At 50.7% G+C, this 15,863-nt stretch overlaps 7 protein-coding genes across 7 annotated transcripts; 4 read left to right on the top strand and 3 right to left on the bottom strand.

Annotated features, from left to right (window-relative positions):
• Nucleotides 1–3,098: 3,098 nt before the first annotated feature.
• PtrM4_008460 (uncharacterized protein) lies at nucleotides 3,099–3,828 on the top strand (the record flags this gene model as incomplete). Its single annotated transcript, XM_066102886.1, has 3 exons — nucleotides 3,099–3,169; nucleotides 3,300–3,482; nucleotides 3,570–3,828. The coding sequence occupies 3 exons, from the start codon at nucleotides 3,099–3,101 to the stop codon at nucleotides 3,826–3,828; spliced, it is 513 nt and encodes a 170-aa protein (XP_065965088.1).
• An 865-nt stretch (nucleotides 3,829–4,693) lies between these two features.
• Nucleotides 4,694–5,961, bottom strand: PtrM4_008450 (FabG, Dehydrogenase with different specificities (related to short-chain alcohol dehydrogenase); the record flags this gene model as incomplete). Its single annotated transcript, XM_001930819.2, has 2 exons — nucleotides 4,694–5,734; nucleotides 5,785–5,961. 2 exons carry the CDS (start codon nucleotides 5,959–5,961, stop codon nucleotides 4,694–4,696), a joined length of 1,218 nt encoding a protein of 405 aa, XP_001930854.2.
• A 190-nt stretch (nucleotides 5,962–6,151) lies between these two features.
• Nucleotides 6,152–6,856, top strand: PtrM4_008440 (G-patch domain protein; the record flags this gene model as incomplete). The annotated part of the gene is made up of 1 exon (XM_001930818.2): nucleotides 6,152–6,856. One exon carries the CDS (start codon nucleotides 6,152–6,154, stop codon nucleotides 6,854–6,856), a length of 705 nt encoding a protein of 234 aa, XP_001930853.1.
• Nucleotides 6,857–8,409: 1,553 nt separating this feature from the next.
• PtrM4_008430 (uncharacterized protein) lies at nucleotides 8,410–8,771 on the bottom strand (the record flags this gene model as incomplete). The annotated part of the gene is made up of 2 exons (XM_001930817.2): nucleotides 8,410–8,659; nucleotides 8,722–8,771. The coding sequence occupies 2 exons, from the start codon at nucleotides 8,769–8,771 to the stop codon at nucleotides 8,410–8,412; spliced, it is 300 nt and encodes a 99-aa protein (XP_001930852.2).
• A 1,184-nt stretch (nucleotides 8,772–9,955) lies between these two features.
• Nucleotides 9,956–12,167, top strand: PtrM4_008420 (dipeptidyl-peptidase 3; the record flags this gene model as incomplete). Its single annotated transcript, XM_001930816.2, has 3 exons — nucleotides 9,956–10,092; nucleotides 10,143–11,150; nucleotides 11,201–12,167. The coding sequence occupies 3 exons, from the start codon at nucleotides 9,956–9,958 to the stop codon at nucleotides 12,165–12,167; spliced, it is 2,112 nt and encodes a 703-aa protein (XP_001930851.2).
• Nucleotides 12,168–13,434: 1,267 nt separating this feature from the next.
• PtrM4_008410 (PelB, Pectate lyase) lies at nucleotides 13,435–14,643 on the top strand (the record flags this gene model as incomplete). The annotated part of the gene is made up of 2 exons (XM_001930815.1): nucleotides 13,435–14,020; nucleotides 14,072–14,643. The coding sequence occupies 2 exons, from the start codon at nucleotides 13,435–13,437 to the stop codon at nucleotides 14,641–14,643; spliced, it is 1,158 nt and encodes a 385-aa protein (XP_001930850.1).
• Nucleotides 14,644–14,974: 331 nt separating this feature from the next.
• Nucleotides 14,975–15,799, bottom strand: PtrM4_008400 (uncharacterized protein; the record flags this gene model as incomplete). The annotated part of the gene is made up of 1 exon (XM_001930814.1): nucleotides 14,975–15,799. One exon carries the CDS (start codon nucleotides 15,797–15,799, stop codon nucleotides 14,975–14,977), a length of 825 nt encoding a protein of 274 aa, XP_001930849.1.
• Between the last annotated feature and the right edge of the window lie 64 nt (nucleotides 15,800–15,863).

The raw sequence follows: 15,863 nt of genomic DNA, 5'->3' as shown, positions 1-15,863 counted from the left end.
AGGAAAACCCCTGCTGCGACCATGTACGGAAGACCTCGCCATATGAGAGCGCCGGAGAGACCATATCGAAAAGCCGATGCGAAGAGTGGTCCTGATATCATAGTACCGCTACTCTGCATCATTGCTATAGCCGTGCTCACAGCCCCAAGACAATTCGGTCCAAACAAATCTACAGCCAAACTCCGAAGGGCAGATCATAATCCTCAGCCACAAGCAAGCAGGCTGGTTCCCGTACCGAAAACAACCAGATTGGGACCAAACACCATTAAGATGGAACCAAATGCAAGAATCCATGCGCTAGCTCGGACGACGCAGAGATCTTTGCTGTAAGTTTACATATGTATACTGAATGCGTTTGAGAGTTTTGGTAATAGAATCAGCAGAGCCACAAGAGTGACGATGCCTTTGAGGGGATGAACAAGGTTGCTTCGGCCACACTCCATCCAAAGCGAACAAATACATATTAAATGGTCAGTTGAAGTGCTTACCTTTCTATGCTCGCAAAGAAGAAAGCAACAAGAACGCGAATGGTGATGAAATTCAGCTTGGGAGTCGATCTGGTGTTGAAGTTCGCGTTGGAATACACTTGGTGGCAGCTTTCGCGATAGGAGGTGCATACGGACGCCAATGTTTTCAGTAAACCGTATGTGGAGATCGACCTTTAGAAATTGGAGGGTTGCGATTATCGAAAAAAATAATTAAACGAAAGACATAGGCGGATCATGAGTTCCGTTCTTGGATCACACACAGAAAAGGAGGCTAGATTTCGAGAAGCATGGTCATAGGTCCTAGCCATAGAAGCCTAGATATCAGGGCATGAGGGCCACTTCCTTGAGCTAGGCGGAGAGCAAGCCCAGTCCTTCGCCGCTGTTTAATAGGTATATTGATGCATTCGTGTACACGTATGCGGATGGGCACGATGGGTTTGTGGATGGCCAGACACATGACCTTAGTCCTCCATTTCACGAGAAGCACCTTACCCAGACGCTCCGGCTTACGTACTTCGAACATCATGCTGTTAGGGCTGCTTTACACAACCCTCGTACCGAAGTCAACTATTCTGGATAATATTGCATCGGCATTTCGTGCTGAAGCAGTCCAGAGCTCATATTCACATCACACAGTGTGTGAAATCTCTTGAAGACTTCCGATATGCAAAGCAATTGCTCAGGTCGATGAACAGAAGTGACTGAACTGAGCCCAACAAAATCTTTCGTTGAAGTCTTCATCACACAGAACACTCAAGAGGCCCGGCTTGGAGCACTCGAGGTGTCAGACGCGTTGGAGTCTGCGGAATCACTGAGACTAAATGTCTAATCTGAGCTGGGTTGCAGTTATTACCTGGAGCTAATGACTACAGAGGGCGTATGTAACATACAAATAGCAGAGACGCTTCTTGGTGTACGAGAAGAGTACATAAGTACCATGAAATAGGGCAGTAAGGTCACACATAGCTTACTGAATGAGCTACTCGCTTTTTAAGCAACTAGAATTTTCATATTTCTTTACGCTGACTATTATCAACAGGAAGATTTGTTTTGAAAGTTAGAATAGGCTGCGCTAGAACGCTTACCCTCACTTACTCTGTTTCATATTTGCTGAATTCCGGCTTCTGCATCTTCTCGTCTTCGCTCGTGAACAACGTCTCGTGCGCGCTCCGCTTAGAGTACAAGCCCACTCGGTCGACAACTCGCTCCTGCGTGCCGCTTTCCGCGATGCTGCCCGCCCCAAGTACGATAATCAGGCCAGAGTCATGGATAGTGCGGAAGTGGTGCGCTTCTTCAACCGTCAATCCCCGCAAACCACAGAAATCGATAATCACGACTCAAGTCGTCCGGTACATAGTTCCAAGCAAGGTTTACCTAGCCTACTGGATTCAATCTCCCGCAAAGCAATGGCGTAAATGCCTTTTCAATCAACCCATCTCCATGCTTTAGCCAGCCGAACAACTACTCGTCATGGGGGTGAAAGAAGTCGAGCGCTGGGACCACGATTCCTCGGATCTATCGATGCGAAAGGACATCGGGACGCTTGGGGACGATATCGTCTTGTCAATAAGAGCCGGTCTTCCGAGGTCAAATTGCGATGCGCAGTATCTCATGACGGTAATATCTGGGCAGGTTGATAATGGAATAACTATGTTAATGGTAACGGTGAGGAGAGTCCAGTAGAGGAAAGACCCGTGAATACGAGTGCCTACCAGGTATGCACAAGCAAGCACACGCGATAGTTACCAGCAGTGGAGACGAGACTGTCGTCTACATACCACCCGCCGTCATTGGCATCCGCAAAATGTGCAACATATGCGGCTCATGATGCCCTGCATGCAAGTGTGCCGGCTGCGCCAACGACAACCCCTGACATGCTTAAAAAGTGGAAAATTAACCCTTGAGCCACCGACGTCGCGCCCGCTCTCTCATTGGACTGCTAATCGTCCTCTCCGCACTCTGTCGGAAATGAGATGAACATGTTCTAAGCATCTGCGCCGTGCGCCGTGCGCAATGGCATGGGCCTCTGGCTCACCGTTCACGAGGCTGAGCGTACGGGAACACGACGTAACGGCCTCGTGTTTGCCACGTTGACGGTGCCAGCGTATCGTGAACGAAGACATGGTCGGAGAATCGTAGCAATCCGCTACGCACGATATAGCCAGGAACATCACCAATACCCTCCCAGCATTGAGAGAAAGGAGGATGCCAGATCAGCCGCTCTCATATCGCTTGTTTACCGTAATTCCAATTCCAACGTCTGCGCGCCCACCCCAAGCAAGTCCAGTCCAGTCCACCCATCCCCATCCGACGACGTGCAATTTTAAATTTCGCCATGATAGCCGCCGCCGGAGAGGCACGATAAACCATCGTGACCTTTCGTGCCGTAGTCCCCGAGTTTCAAATACGACCGGGATCCGCCCTTTCATCTCTCTCTCTCTTCTTGTCTACGCAACACACCTTCACGCTCATTATTTGCGAACAAACAACAAAAGGTTCCCCACACTCATTTTCGGACCGTAACACTGCTACGCGCGACTATCACACTCACTACCTTATTGCGATTTACATACACGCGACAAGACAAGCAATTGATATACTCGAGCAAAGATGATGTTCAAGACTGTTATTGTGGCGCTGGGTGCGCTTATGATGGGTGTGAGGGCTGAGGCTGCTGTTGAGTAAGTACTATTCATCTCCACAGTTTGCCGTCCCCTAGCATGGGGAAAAACGCGCGACTACCACGCGTTCTACCCGAAAAACAAACTTCACGTCATACATAGAAATCTTACTAACATACCAACCATTTAGCCCTGCCGTGCAAGATGCCGTCCTTATGGCTCTCGCCAAGGTAATTCCCAAGGACGAAATCGCCTACGCCCTCGCATCTCCCGCCGCCTTCGCCGCCGGCGTGCAATCCTGCATCTCAGAAGGCAAGCCGCCAACATGGTACTCTACAATCCCCACGAGCATCGTCACTCTGCTGCCTGAAGTGTACCCCCATGAGACATCCGCCACTCCCACTCCCACTCCCACGCCCACCCCGACTCCCACTCCTACCCCCTCTGCCACGCCTTCCAGCTCCGCGGCCCCCAAGAGCAGCAGCGCTATTGTCTCTAGCTCCAGCACTTCCAAGCCTATGCCTTACCCAACTGTTGGCCTGAACAGCACTGTCGTTATGCCTACCATGACTGCCACTGGCATTGTCAGTGTCACATTGACACCTAGCGGTACTTCCGCCGAACCTGCCATTCCTACCTTTACTGGCGCTGCTTCTAAGCTTTCTTTCAGCGCTGGTGTTGGTGCGGTAGTGGGTCTTGTCGGTATGCTCGCCTTGTAAACAAGCTGGGCAGACGGAAACGATGAACCCCTTGACGCTATCCGATGAAGCAATGGCTCAGCCACGCACATTGTTCCACACAGAACATGTGCATCTGGCTACTGTCTCCCTCTCGTTCACCCTCTGGGTGTTCGGAACGTTTTTTTACGACGCGATGCTGTTATTCTTGTTTAAAGGACTAACGACTTCGCACTATACCTTTTTTTGTGATTTTATACGACAGCGGGTAATGTTTGGTGTCTGTGGTTGGTAATACGACTTGCGTTCTATTGGTGATGGTTGGATTGATGGATGATGAGGTGGTTACGTATGGTAGTAAAGTTTAAGTTTTAATAAGTAATTATCAATCAAACCTGTATGTGCGGAAGAGCGAACTTGCATTCGACAAAGTGGGTGGGAGAGAACGAGGTACTTAAGTACGTGCATGTGGCAAACGGACCCTAAATACGCGTAGTCTTTCGTGTTGGGCTGATGAAGGGGCCCACTTGTGTTACGAACCCTGTGCTTGTCGCAGCATGGATTATCAATCAATCTACCTAACTACCGCTACCGTACTTGTGTGACTAACAATAGATCAACAGTCGTCAGCAAAGGAAATGTAGTAGCACGGATAATGATATTCAGATGATGACGATTTGTGAGCTGTATCTACTTACCTGCTCATTCATGTGTCGTATTCTTCAGATGGCCAACGAAGCCATCCAACAGACAGACGGGAAGACGTGAAATTAAGCCAGGCGGGTGGAATGCTAGGAGATGGGTGTTGCTAAGCCGTGATAAATTTCAATGTCTATGTTTGTCTAAAAGTCATATTGCTCGTTTCAAGTAAAAAAGTGCGTAACAAGCCCACCCATCTCCAGACGCTTTATTTCCGTTCCTTGGGCTGTCCATTAGTCGTCGCTTTCTCCGGCGCAGCAGTCTTGCCACCGGCCTTCTCCTTCTGCTTCTTCTCAAACGCCCTGCGTTTAGCGCCCTCCTTTTCGAGAACCTCAATCGTCTTCTCACTGCTCTCCCAGAGCTTCTTTTGTAGAAGCTCGTCGTCAATTTCCTTGCGAGTCCAGAGTTTTCGTCTGCATTCTTTGAGGAAATAGGATCCCTCGCCTCTGCCCCATTGTGCTTCCATGGCGGCGTAGAGGAAGGTCTGCGCGCCGTGGTCGGGGCTCTTGAGGACAACCCACCAGAGTGGCCATGTCATGAGGTACATGGCGAGTCCCCAGAGCGAGCCAAAGGTAAGGTAGCGTCGCATACCAGGGGTGCGGGTCCAGCCCGGGTCCACCATGATGACGCGCGCGTTCATTGGTTTCTTGTCCGGACGAGCGTAGTTTGAGAGATGTTTCTGAAAGGCAACGGCAAAGGTCATGAGGGCGAGCTTGGAAGTAGCGTATACGGTTGATGGCGTGAAGTCCAGTTGTCCCGGCTCCGTGCTTGCCCCTTTCTGCGACTTTGCATCGATGCCAGGCAGCTTTCCGCCTACGTATGCTGGACATGTGCCGAAGATAATTCGGACGTCTCGGTCTGGAGGCTGCGCACGTATGGCAGGGCTGAGAATGCTCAGCAGATGGAAGTTGGCGACGTAGTTGACACCCCAAGTTGCCTCTAGTCCATCTTCGGTCTGCGTTGCTTTTCCGCCAGGGGGAGTCATCGTGTTCGCACACAGTATGATGGCATCGAGACGGCGCGGCGGAGCATTGTCAACCCATTTGGTTGCGAATTGGCGTATCGAATGCAGCGATTCGAGATCGACGTGCTCGGCCGTGATGAGCTCATTGCCTGTCTGGGTGCGTAGGTCTTCGATGTAGTCGACGAGAAAGGGGTCGACGAGTGGTTGCCGGACCAAGAGGATTATCTGAGCACCGCGAGATGCCAGGCCCCTTACCACTTCAGCGCCTATACCAGCTGTACCGCCCTAGAGATGATTAGTATGCCCAAGTCTGGCCTCTTTCGTCCAATGCTTACCGTAACCATGACGACTTTTGAGTGCATGTTCCTCTCTGAGCCATTGCTCGGGCCATTGAAGAACCATTTCAGCACATAAAGTACACCAAAGACGACTGCAACCTGTACTACAGTGTAGCCATAGGGAACCGAGTCGAGGCCCTCTGAAAAGGCCTGGGCGAGGATGTTGATGGGCATCTTGGCGTTGATGGTGGGACGCAAAGGGTTCAAGGACGCGGATCCGACGTGACTCGCTAGGCGGGCCACAGCAGCGCAGCTACCCACGTGGCGTCATAGCATGTGATGGCGCGTTTGCCTGCCCTCTGTTACTTTCACCATCCACTTCACTACCAGTCTGTCGCGAAACCTCACAATTGCACGTGCAATCATGACGGCGCCCCCTGCGAATCCACCTCTTGACGAGGAAGCATGCGAAGATAAGCTACCCGAAGACGACCCCGACATTTCCACCAAGCCGTTTGTCCAACAACGCGCTTTCGGTCGTGGTCTGTGGAAGAATCCCATCCAGTTCGTATCATCTGCGCCTGAGGTCCAGCCAGCCTCTACAGGGACAAACGGCAAGACCATGGCCGAAAAATATCTTGCCATCATGTTTCCCAACGGCGAGCCGAAACCCGAACCAGACGCCTACCCTCGATGCGGAATATGTGGCGAGCCTGTCAAAGAATCCGACCAGCGCATACATTACCTCAGCCCTGCACATCAAGCAGTCCTACCCCGAGCACCCATTCCCTCGGCCATCGACCGAACGAGAATGGGGCTGAAATACATGGAAAAGCATGGCTACGACGTAGATGCGCGCAAGGGTCTAGGCTCCAGCGGCCAGGGTATGCTATTCCCACTGGTACCGAAAGAGAAGCGGGACAAGTTGGGCTTGGGAATAGACAAGAAAGACCACCAAAAGAGGCGGGAATTAGGTGGCGCAAGCCGCGCAGACGTCAGAGAGGCTAGGCTCGATGCTGGTAAGGTCAGGAAACTGGCACTGGTTGAGAAGAAGAGACACAATAATCTGCAGAAGATGTTCTATGGAAACGATGAGGTGGAGAAGTACTTGAGGCAGTTGGGCGACTAAGCATCTTTGCTTGCGCCCGTCTCACGCTACGCGCACGCCATCCAAGAGCCGTTCAGACACCGATAGACTGTAACGTTTGCGTGCCTTGACGAGTACGGGTGGGTGCGAAAGCAACTTCTTCTATTGCATAGCGTCGGCGTTGAATCTGGTATGATTTTTTTTTCTCGATACCCAAAGTTGAGGAAATCCAACCTGACACGACTTTACCCACAACTTGAAACATTATAGTGGCAACTTACCCATACACTTAGTCAGTCAGATATGATATTTACCCTGCGTTCCCGCGATCCAATCGTCTCGAATGGGAGCGGGCGCTGCGGACTTCCGCTACCCCACTTCGCCCCTCTGACTGTATCCTTGGAAATATCTTTCACCCCACCATACCCTGTCGACACTGAACTCATCGCCACCTCCAACAAGCGGCTAACGCTGTTGAGAGCATTACGGTCTTAGGATTTAAATTTTCGAAACTGACGTTTCTTTATCGAAAACACCTTCACGGTCGCTTAGCTCAGTTGGTTAGAGCGTGGTGCTAATACCTTGTATGATACGCCAAGGTCGCGAGTTCGACCCTCGTAGTGACCATTATCTTTTTGCCGGTGCATGCTCCTCGAACTGGGAAGGCTTGCTGGCATGTTTTTTGCTGGCGAGCGAGTGCCTTTTACACAAAAGGTTGGGTTGGTGCCGCAACATAGGAATTGCATGCACTAGAAAGTTACACCAGTACATCGCATCATTTCCTCAATAAAACAATCTTTCCGCCTAGTTTAAGTTTTAACTCTGTGTACAACAGGCCAACTCTCAACCATAGGCCCACAGCCCGCTTTTTCTTTTACCAAACTAATGCACTTCCACTGGTACCGAGCCTCACCACGTAATCATTTCAAAATGGGTCCCCTCAGCCCCTCTTCTCTCCTCCCCTTACCTGGTCAACACAAGCCCCTCTACAACCAGCTATTACATATATCTATCTTCGGTGCTAATTAGTCATCAATCAACTCCAACCCGTCGTTCAATCTGCGGTCTCAAAGTCTCGTTGGTGTAGTTGGTTATCACGTGGGTCTCATATTCTGTGTTTTACATGCCTATAATATGACTACCAGTTTACTGGTGGATATCCCAAGGCCGCCAGTTCGAGTCTGGCACGGGACAGTAATCTTTGTTTTTGGATGTCTATAGGGGTTGAGAAGGTCAGGTGGTAGGTGGGTGGTGGTTATGATAGGAGGGCAATTTGTTTTCGATTGTGTAGTGTAGACAGAAAGGAGTGGGTAAATATCAAACTTACGATATCACTTGTTTAGAGGAACGACGGGCTATCCATAAGACTGAATCGATTTTTCTTGTAAAGCTGTAATGCCAGTTCCACCCTACATATCGACTCCACTGTCTCCTATCAATCACGAAAAGCTACTCATACCTCTCCCATCTATACATCATACCGGCTACAGCTGATACCCACTCTAGCCCCAGCAATAAGCACCAGGAGCGCCAAGCTGACGGCAACGGTCGTTGAAAGCGCCACTGTTAAGGCAGTTGAGGGAGCTAGTGCACTATTATTGCAGTACCGCTTTAGCATCGCCACCTTTGAAAATGCCAGCCAACCGACTAGTCTCCACATCCGAAAGATGAAAGAGGAACAAGCGGCTTACCTGATGGTGCTCCTGGGGATGGTAAATGATGTTGGTTCCGCAGATAAGGTTCTGGCTAGCCGACTGCTCATTGCAGACTTGCTGGGTGAGGCCGTCCCATTGGGGGCCAGTGCCAGATGGGTCCTGGCACTTGCAGTTGTGGCCGGCGTAGGCCCTGGGGGTGTTGTGTTAGTCTACCGGGGCGGTAGAAGAGAGGAGAGAGAAGACGTGACGGACATGTTTGCAGCACCGAGAATGGTGGCGGCGATGATGGTTGAGAAACGCATGGTTGTTGGGCTTGAAGGGGGTTTAGTTTGTTTGGATGGTATTGGAAGAGAGGCTGCTGTGCTTCGCTGTGTGGATGATTTTCTACGAAGGCTTGAGCTCGTCTTTTATCTTCATTCTCGTCTTCATGTCCTAAAGACTTTCTCTTTCTGGATGTTACTAAAGTTGTGGTACCATTGACTAAACTTGGTAACAAAGATATCTGTTACGTACGTGTGTACCCAGTATTGCGGTCGTCCCATCAGCAAGAGTATAGTTAGACGAGGCTACGTGGGCACAGTATGGAGTTGAGACATGTCTTCGGGTCGTCGCAGTTCGTCTAGCACGTTTGTGGTCCGTCGTTGGTGTTGTCTGGTGGACATGAGTCGCCATTGTGGTTAGCGTTCAAGTTGCAAATGTTGAATAAGCTCCGGTCTGTTACACAATGCCCAAATTCTGTCGGAAATAGCTGGGAGATGCGAGGGGAATAGATTGATGATCGTCGGTTCAACTCCTTTTCCGCATTCTCTATAGCTCAGTATGTCGTCCGTGGACCCATCCTCACTGGCTTTGGTAGATGATAGCGGGCTGGACATGGTGGACCCGAAGGATTTGGGGTCTGCGCAAATATCTCTACAGGGCTTAGTATTTCTCTATGCAGAAAATGTTAGTACGTCATGTGAAAATTTCGTTCTTTGTTGATTTGTTTGGTCCGGGCGATGATTCGGATTTGTACAATGAATACTCATCATGGTGGAACTCGCTGGGCACAGGGAGTGTGGTCATGCTAATGTAATCTCAAGGCAGGTAAAGAGAAAGCTAGGGATTTTATAGCTCCTATGGTATACACAGCTCTTTACGGTGATTGTAAACTTCCATATTGTATACCATTCTTCAGTGCATCGTCGGAAGGTACCTAGGTAGAGTGACGTCACTCGGCATGTCAGAAGTCCAACGTCAGTTGATGATTCCAAAGGCATTCCTCTATCGAAAAATGGAAAGTGGATGTACAAGGCTGTGATGAGTGAGCAGTAGGAGGCGTTGCGACAGAGACGCGTCTCAGCCTCAGAGGGAAGCGAGTACGGTACCCCGCGCTGCCGCTAAGTAGCTACCCGGACCCTTGCCTCCCCACCGCTTCCATTGATCAACAACAGCTATCTATTGTTCCAATCCAAGCTCCAACTCTTCATTCAACACAACAGTAAACATGTCGGCCAGTATAGACTCGGAAACGCTCAAGCAGTACCTGGCTGATAGTCCACCTACTGTCGTACCTCTGACCATCAAGCCTCACTTTGATGCATTGAACGACAAAGAGCAGCTCTATGCACATCATCTCTCAGTGTGAGACAGCTCAGAATAAGAATTTTGGAAAGTTACTAAGACAGAACTAGTGCCTGCTTTGCTGGAACGCGCATCGTTCTCCGCCAATGCTCGCCCGAGTCCGAGCACATCTACGACTTCATCGTCGCCCTCCACAAGCATGCCAAGGGCGACTACGCAGCACTCGCCAAAGATACAGGTCTCTCCAAGGAGGAGATTGCTGAATACCTCAATTACTCTGCACAGTTCTTGGGCAATCTAGGCAACTACAAATCATTCGGAGATTCCAAGTTCGTGCCCCGACTCGAGCCCCGACAGCTGAAGGCACTCGCAACTTCCTCAAAGGACATCCTATCCATCTACGAGAAGTTCAAGGACGCAATATATGCCGGAAATGATGTTGGAAAGCTTCATTTGGGCTACCCGGGCGCAGGGCACATCTCAACGTACTATCCCGACAGTCCTGACATCACCAGTGAGCAGATATCTACAGTGAGCGACTTCCTGGAGTCAAAGGGACTGCTCCCAGAAAATACGAGAGTCAAGAAGACCAAGGATGGGTATAAGGTTCTCATTGCTTCGGCCTCAGACAATCCATCTGCAGAGCAACGGGATCTAAAGGAGAGCGAATGGACAATGGACAATGGAGAGAAAGTGAAGTTAGTATTCGGTGACTACTCCAAGGAGATGGACACCATTGCGCATCACATTGAAGAGGCAAAGAAGTATGCAGCCAACAACCACCAGATTGAGATGATGGAGGAGTACACCAAGAGCTTCAGAACCGGCTCACTGGAGGCTTACAAGAAGAGCCAAAAGGCCTGGGTACAAGACAAGGGTCCTCTGGTAGAATCCGACATTGGCTTCATCGAAACCTATCGCGACCCCCATGGAATCCGAGGTGAATGGGAAGGTTTTGTTGCCATGGTCAACAAGGAGCGGACCCGAGCATTCGGAAAGCTCGTAGAGACGGCACCACAGTATATCCCTCTACTGCCATGGGACAAATCCTTCGAAAAGGACAAGTTCTTGAGCCCTGATTTCACATCACTTGAGGTCTTGACGTTCGCTGGTAGCGGGTGAGTATCTTGTTCTGTATCTCCCCCACAGTCATCCTAACAGCTCACAGTATTCCTGCTGGCATTAACATTCCAAACTACGATGACATTCGTCAGAATTTCGGCTTCAAGAACGTTTCACTAGGCAACATTCTCTCCGCTAAGGCGCCCAATGAGTCTGTTCCTTTTATCAAAGAAAGTGATCTGGCCACGTACCAGAAGTACCGCGATCCCGCTTTTGAGGTCCAAGTCGGTCTCCATGAGCTCCTCGGTCACGGCTGCGGCAAGCTACTGCAAGAGACAGAACCGGGCGTCTTCAACTTTGATAAGGAGAATCCACCCGTGTCACCCCTTTCCGGCCAACCGATCAAGACATGGTACAAGCCTGGGCAAACATGGGGGTCAACGTTTGGTACCATTGCAGCTTCGTACGAAGAATGTCGTGCTGAGTGTGTCGCCATGGCGCTCTCGTGCGAGTTCCCCATTCTACAATTGTTCGGCTTTGGCAACGGCGAGGTCGACATGAACGGTGAAGCCGGCGACGTTCTGTTTACGGCATACCTCCAGATGGCACGCGCAGGAATTGCGGCGCTGGAGTTCTGGGATCCCAAGAGCCGAAAGTGGGGCCAAGCCCATATGCAAGCCCGCTTTTCTATCCTGCGCACTTTCCTAAATGCCGGTGTCGAGTTCTGTCAACTCGAATGGGAAAAGGAGGACCTGTCCGACCTGACCATCCGCCTGGAACGTGACCGCATTCTGGACCTTGGCCGCCCGGCGGTCGATGACTATCTCCAGAAGCTCCATATATACAAAGCCACGGCAGACGTTACAGCCGCAAAGAAAATGTACGACGAGATCACGAGCGTGGAGCCTTTCTATGAAAACAAGGTTAGACCAGCGGTGCTAAAGAAGAAGACACCAAGAAAGGTGTTCGTGCAGGCCAACACAGTTGAGAAGGATGGCAAGGTGAAGCTGGTAGAATACGATGCGACCAACGAGGGTATGATCCAGAGTTGTGCAGACAGAGAGTACGTCTGAGTGCGATGCTTGGCATTTCTAGGATCCGTCGGGGTTCCACGAGGAACAAGTGTAGTGCGGAACTACGCACGACCATGAACTAAGATAACATACGAAGATTGCGGTTTGCACAAGACGGGAAAGCCGGACGCATGATGAAACACACTACATGAAGATACAGAAGCTGGTATCTTGAACCCGGCTACTCAGATAAGGGGCAACGAACACCCTCACGGACACGTTTGCAAGTCCTACAATATCATACGTGACTCCTCTCCTACTTTTTTTTTGACATAAAGCCATCCGCATGATTCTTTAGGATACGACGGCATAAATATTATCCAGGGCTTGGCATCGTGCTTGCGACCCCGCTACTTGTGGAATCTAAAGCCTGACAGGCGGAAAGGCTGGTCGTTGGAGGAGTAACTTTTGGCAGTCCCGATTCGCCCTACTGCATGTCATCGGGCGGAAAGTCGCCGAGATGGGAGCTGCCCTTAGTTCCGGCAGCTGGGGCGCCAAGGCAGAGAAGTGTGGAGGTGGAACATGCTAGCCCAAGGTTTCGAAGTGGTAGCGCATCTGCTATACCTTTCCGCGATGAAAGCGCCGAGGTTGGAATTATTCTTCCACCGATCAAGAACGACAATCATATCAAAATTGATTGACCAAGCTTTCTTGTGCTTTGCTTTTTCCCCAGAAGCATGGGAAAATCTAGCGCAATTACCCCAAGGCGTAGTCGAGGGCCTGTATCACGATACTGAGGCTGTGACTATTGCAGAGCTTGTATCGAAACGCAATTTGATCCAAGCATCCAGTAATAGACCTGGAGAACATGTTTGTGGGTTACACGGGTGACCGACTCGTTCCGTCTTGAAATAATGATGGCGGGCCACTGTATGACCACACTACGAGACACCAAGGCTATAGATGCATTTGAGGTGCTCCACATCCGGAGTGGCGTTTGTGCCTGTCTATCTCTCCTTTGGACCGCACTTTAGCGCACAATTCAATCTTGTACAAGCATCCTATTGTCACGAGCCGCAGCATCTTCCGTCCTACTAATGGAAAAACTAAAGATAACCTGCGTATACTCCTCACTCCAACACCAGATGGAAATTGCAACTGACATGGGCTTCGGAACATCCTTCCAGAGGTGATCCAGTAAGCTAGTGATGGGGTCTTTAAATGGAGCCGTTTCCGTTCTGTCAATACATTATCACATGAGCATTCAGTTCTCTGGACTGGTATCTTCTTCTACTTGGTGTAATTGTCTTCTCAGCCCACTTTTATCATGAAGTTCACTCTGCTTGCTCTTGCAAGCGCCTACACTACCAGCGCTGCCGCTGTTGGCGAAAGAGCTACCTACGCAGTCAAGGGCACACCTGAAGGGTTTGGCAAAGGCACGACAGGAGGTGGTAATGCAGCATGCGCCATTCCTTCTTCCGTAGCCCAACTGAAGACCTGGCTCAGCGACAGCACCGCCCGCTGCATTGTTCTGGACCGAGAGTTCAACTTCAAGGGCACCGAGGGCACAACCACAGCCGCTGGTTGCCGTCCTGCATCTAACAAGTGCCCCGGAAACGGAGGTCAAGATGCCATCAACAATGCCAACTGGTGCACCAACGGCAATGCTGGAGCAGGATCCAAGAGCATAACAGTAACTTATGATACTGCCGGAACCTCAGCCATCAACCTAGGATCCAACAAGTCCATCATTGGCGTTGGCAACAAGGGTGTGATTCGAGGCAAGGGCCTTCGTATCGCCAATGGAGCAAAGAACGTCATTATCCAGAACGTCCATATTACCGAGCTCAACCCACAATACATCTGGGGTGGTGATGCTATTACTCTCGACGGTGCCGACCTTGTCTGGATCGGTACGTACTTTTCATCCCTCTATGACTTACCCAACTAACACGCCTACCTAGACCACGTCAAGATCTCGCTCATCGGCCGCCAAATGTTCGTAGCCGGCTATGGCGCCTCCAACCGCGTCACAATCTCCAACACGGAGTTCGATGGCTCGACCTCATGGTCCGCCACGTGCGACGGCCGCCACTACTGGGCCATACTCCTACTCGGCACCTCCGACCTCATCACCATGAAAGGCAACTACATCCACCACACCTCCGGCCGCAGTCCCAAAGTAGGCGGAAATACTCTGCTCCATGTCGTCAACAACTACTTCTACAGCAACACCGGCCATGCGTTTGACAACGAGGCCGGCGGCATGGTGGTGGCTGAGGGCAATGTTTTTCAAAATGTGGCCATGCCGCTGCTGGCGAATAATGGAAAATTCTTTGCAGCGCCCTCGACGAGTGCGAATGCTGCATGTCAGGCGTCTTTGGGACATACCTGTCAGTTGAATGCTTTTGGCAGCAGTGGTAGCTTGACGGGAACTGATACGAGTTTCTTTGGAAACTTTGCTGGGAAGAATGTTGCTAGTGCTGGTGTGGCTAGCTCGGGGATTGCGAATACCGCTGGTGTAGGAAAGATCTGAAAAGTGGAAGTACGGAAGATATGAGAGATATCTGGGCCTGTATGGCCTGATGTACTTCTTTTCTTGTATATATTTTGCGGATGAGATTAGCCTTCCCAGCCGAATCGTAAATAATATCCTGTCATTACTGTCAGGTTCAATGGTTGGTGAAAGCACTGGATGGACAATATTCTTCGTCAATGGCATAGTGTTGAGTCTGCTAAGGATAGACGAATCGCTACCGAGCCCTCGTAGCGTATTCTCATCCTAGCCTACCATGGGCGACCATAGCCCATTCTGGGCGGGGTCCTGACAATTACACAGTACGCTCAACTTCCACTTGAACCTATCCTCATTCAAAGACTTGCTTAAAAACTTCCAAATTCTTCTTTCCCTTCGCCCCAGCAGCATATACAGCAAATGCCACACTCTCAAACCACCCCTCAAACTCCCCATCCTGCAACGCCCTCTTCATCTCCCTCGCCACAACCCCCGGCGGACACCCATAAGCCCCACACCCCATAGCCCCCAACACCAACCTCGTCACGCCTTCTCCCGCCGCCATCCTCAATACCAATAAAATCTTTTCCCTCAAATCCCTCAAATCCTCTTCTTTAGCAAACGCCTCCCCTGGCCTATCCAGCCCCGGAAACCGTGGTGCAGCTACCGTGATCACAACAACAACATGCCGTTCCGACTCTGGCAGCTCAACAAGGTCGTTGTCGAGTGTATCCCGGAAAACGACAACACCTGGTGATACGATTCCCGCGCAAGACCCTGGACCTGTGTTGGGCCAGGGATACCAGTCCGGATGTAGTGTCGCGTAAAGCGTAGAAGAGTAACATAGAGCTTCCTCTTGTGTTTTGGATAGCGTGTATCGCCAACCCCCACCTGGTGTTTCGTCCGAGGCTAGATTCAGGACTCCTGTTTTTCCTTTGCTCGCATTGGGGGAATTGGCGTCGAGCACGCGGGCTAGGGCAAAGGAGTCGCTGTTGTAAATTTTGATGGGCGTTGTGAGGGTAAGATTTGGGTAGGCGGGTGAAGTACGGGTGAGAGGTGGGAGCTGCGAGGGGATGAATGTACTGGTTAGGCTGCTAGAAGGGGTGGTGGACGTTATGGTGGGGGAACGTGTGATTGTGTCTTCGCAGATTTTACGGAGGGTGGCGAGGTCGAGCATCTTTGTTTGGGATTTTAGCGTCTCGGGCTTTTGGGGAGGAGGAAAGAATGAAGGGATGATGTGA

The sequence above is a fragment of the Pyrenophora tritici-repentis genome, chromosome 1, assembly GCF_003171515.1.
Source record: "Pyrenophora tritici-repentis strain M4 chromosome 1, whole genome shotgun sequence".
In the NCBI taxonomy this organism is placed as follows: domain Eukaryota; kingdom Fungi; phylum Ascomycota; class Dothideomycetes; order Pleosporales; family Pleosporaceae; genus Pyrenophora; species Pyrenophora tritici-repentis.
This window is presented reverse-complemented; position numbering and strand designations above follow the sequence as displayed.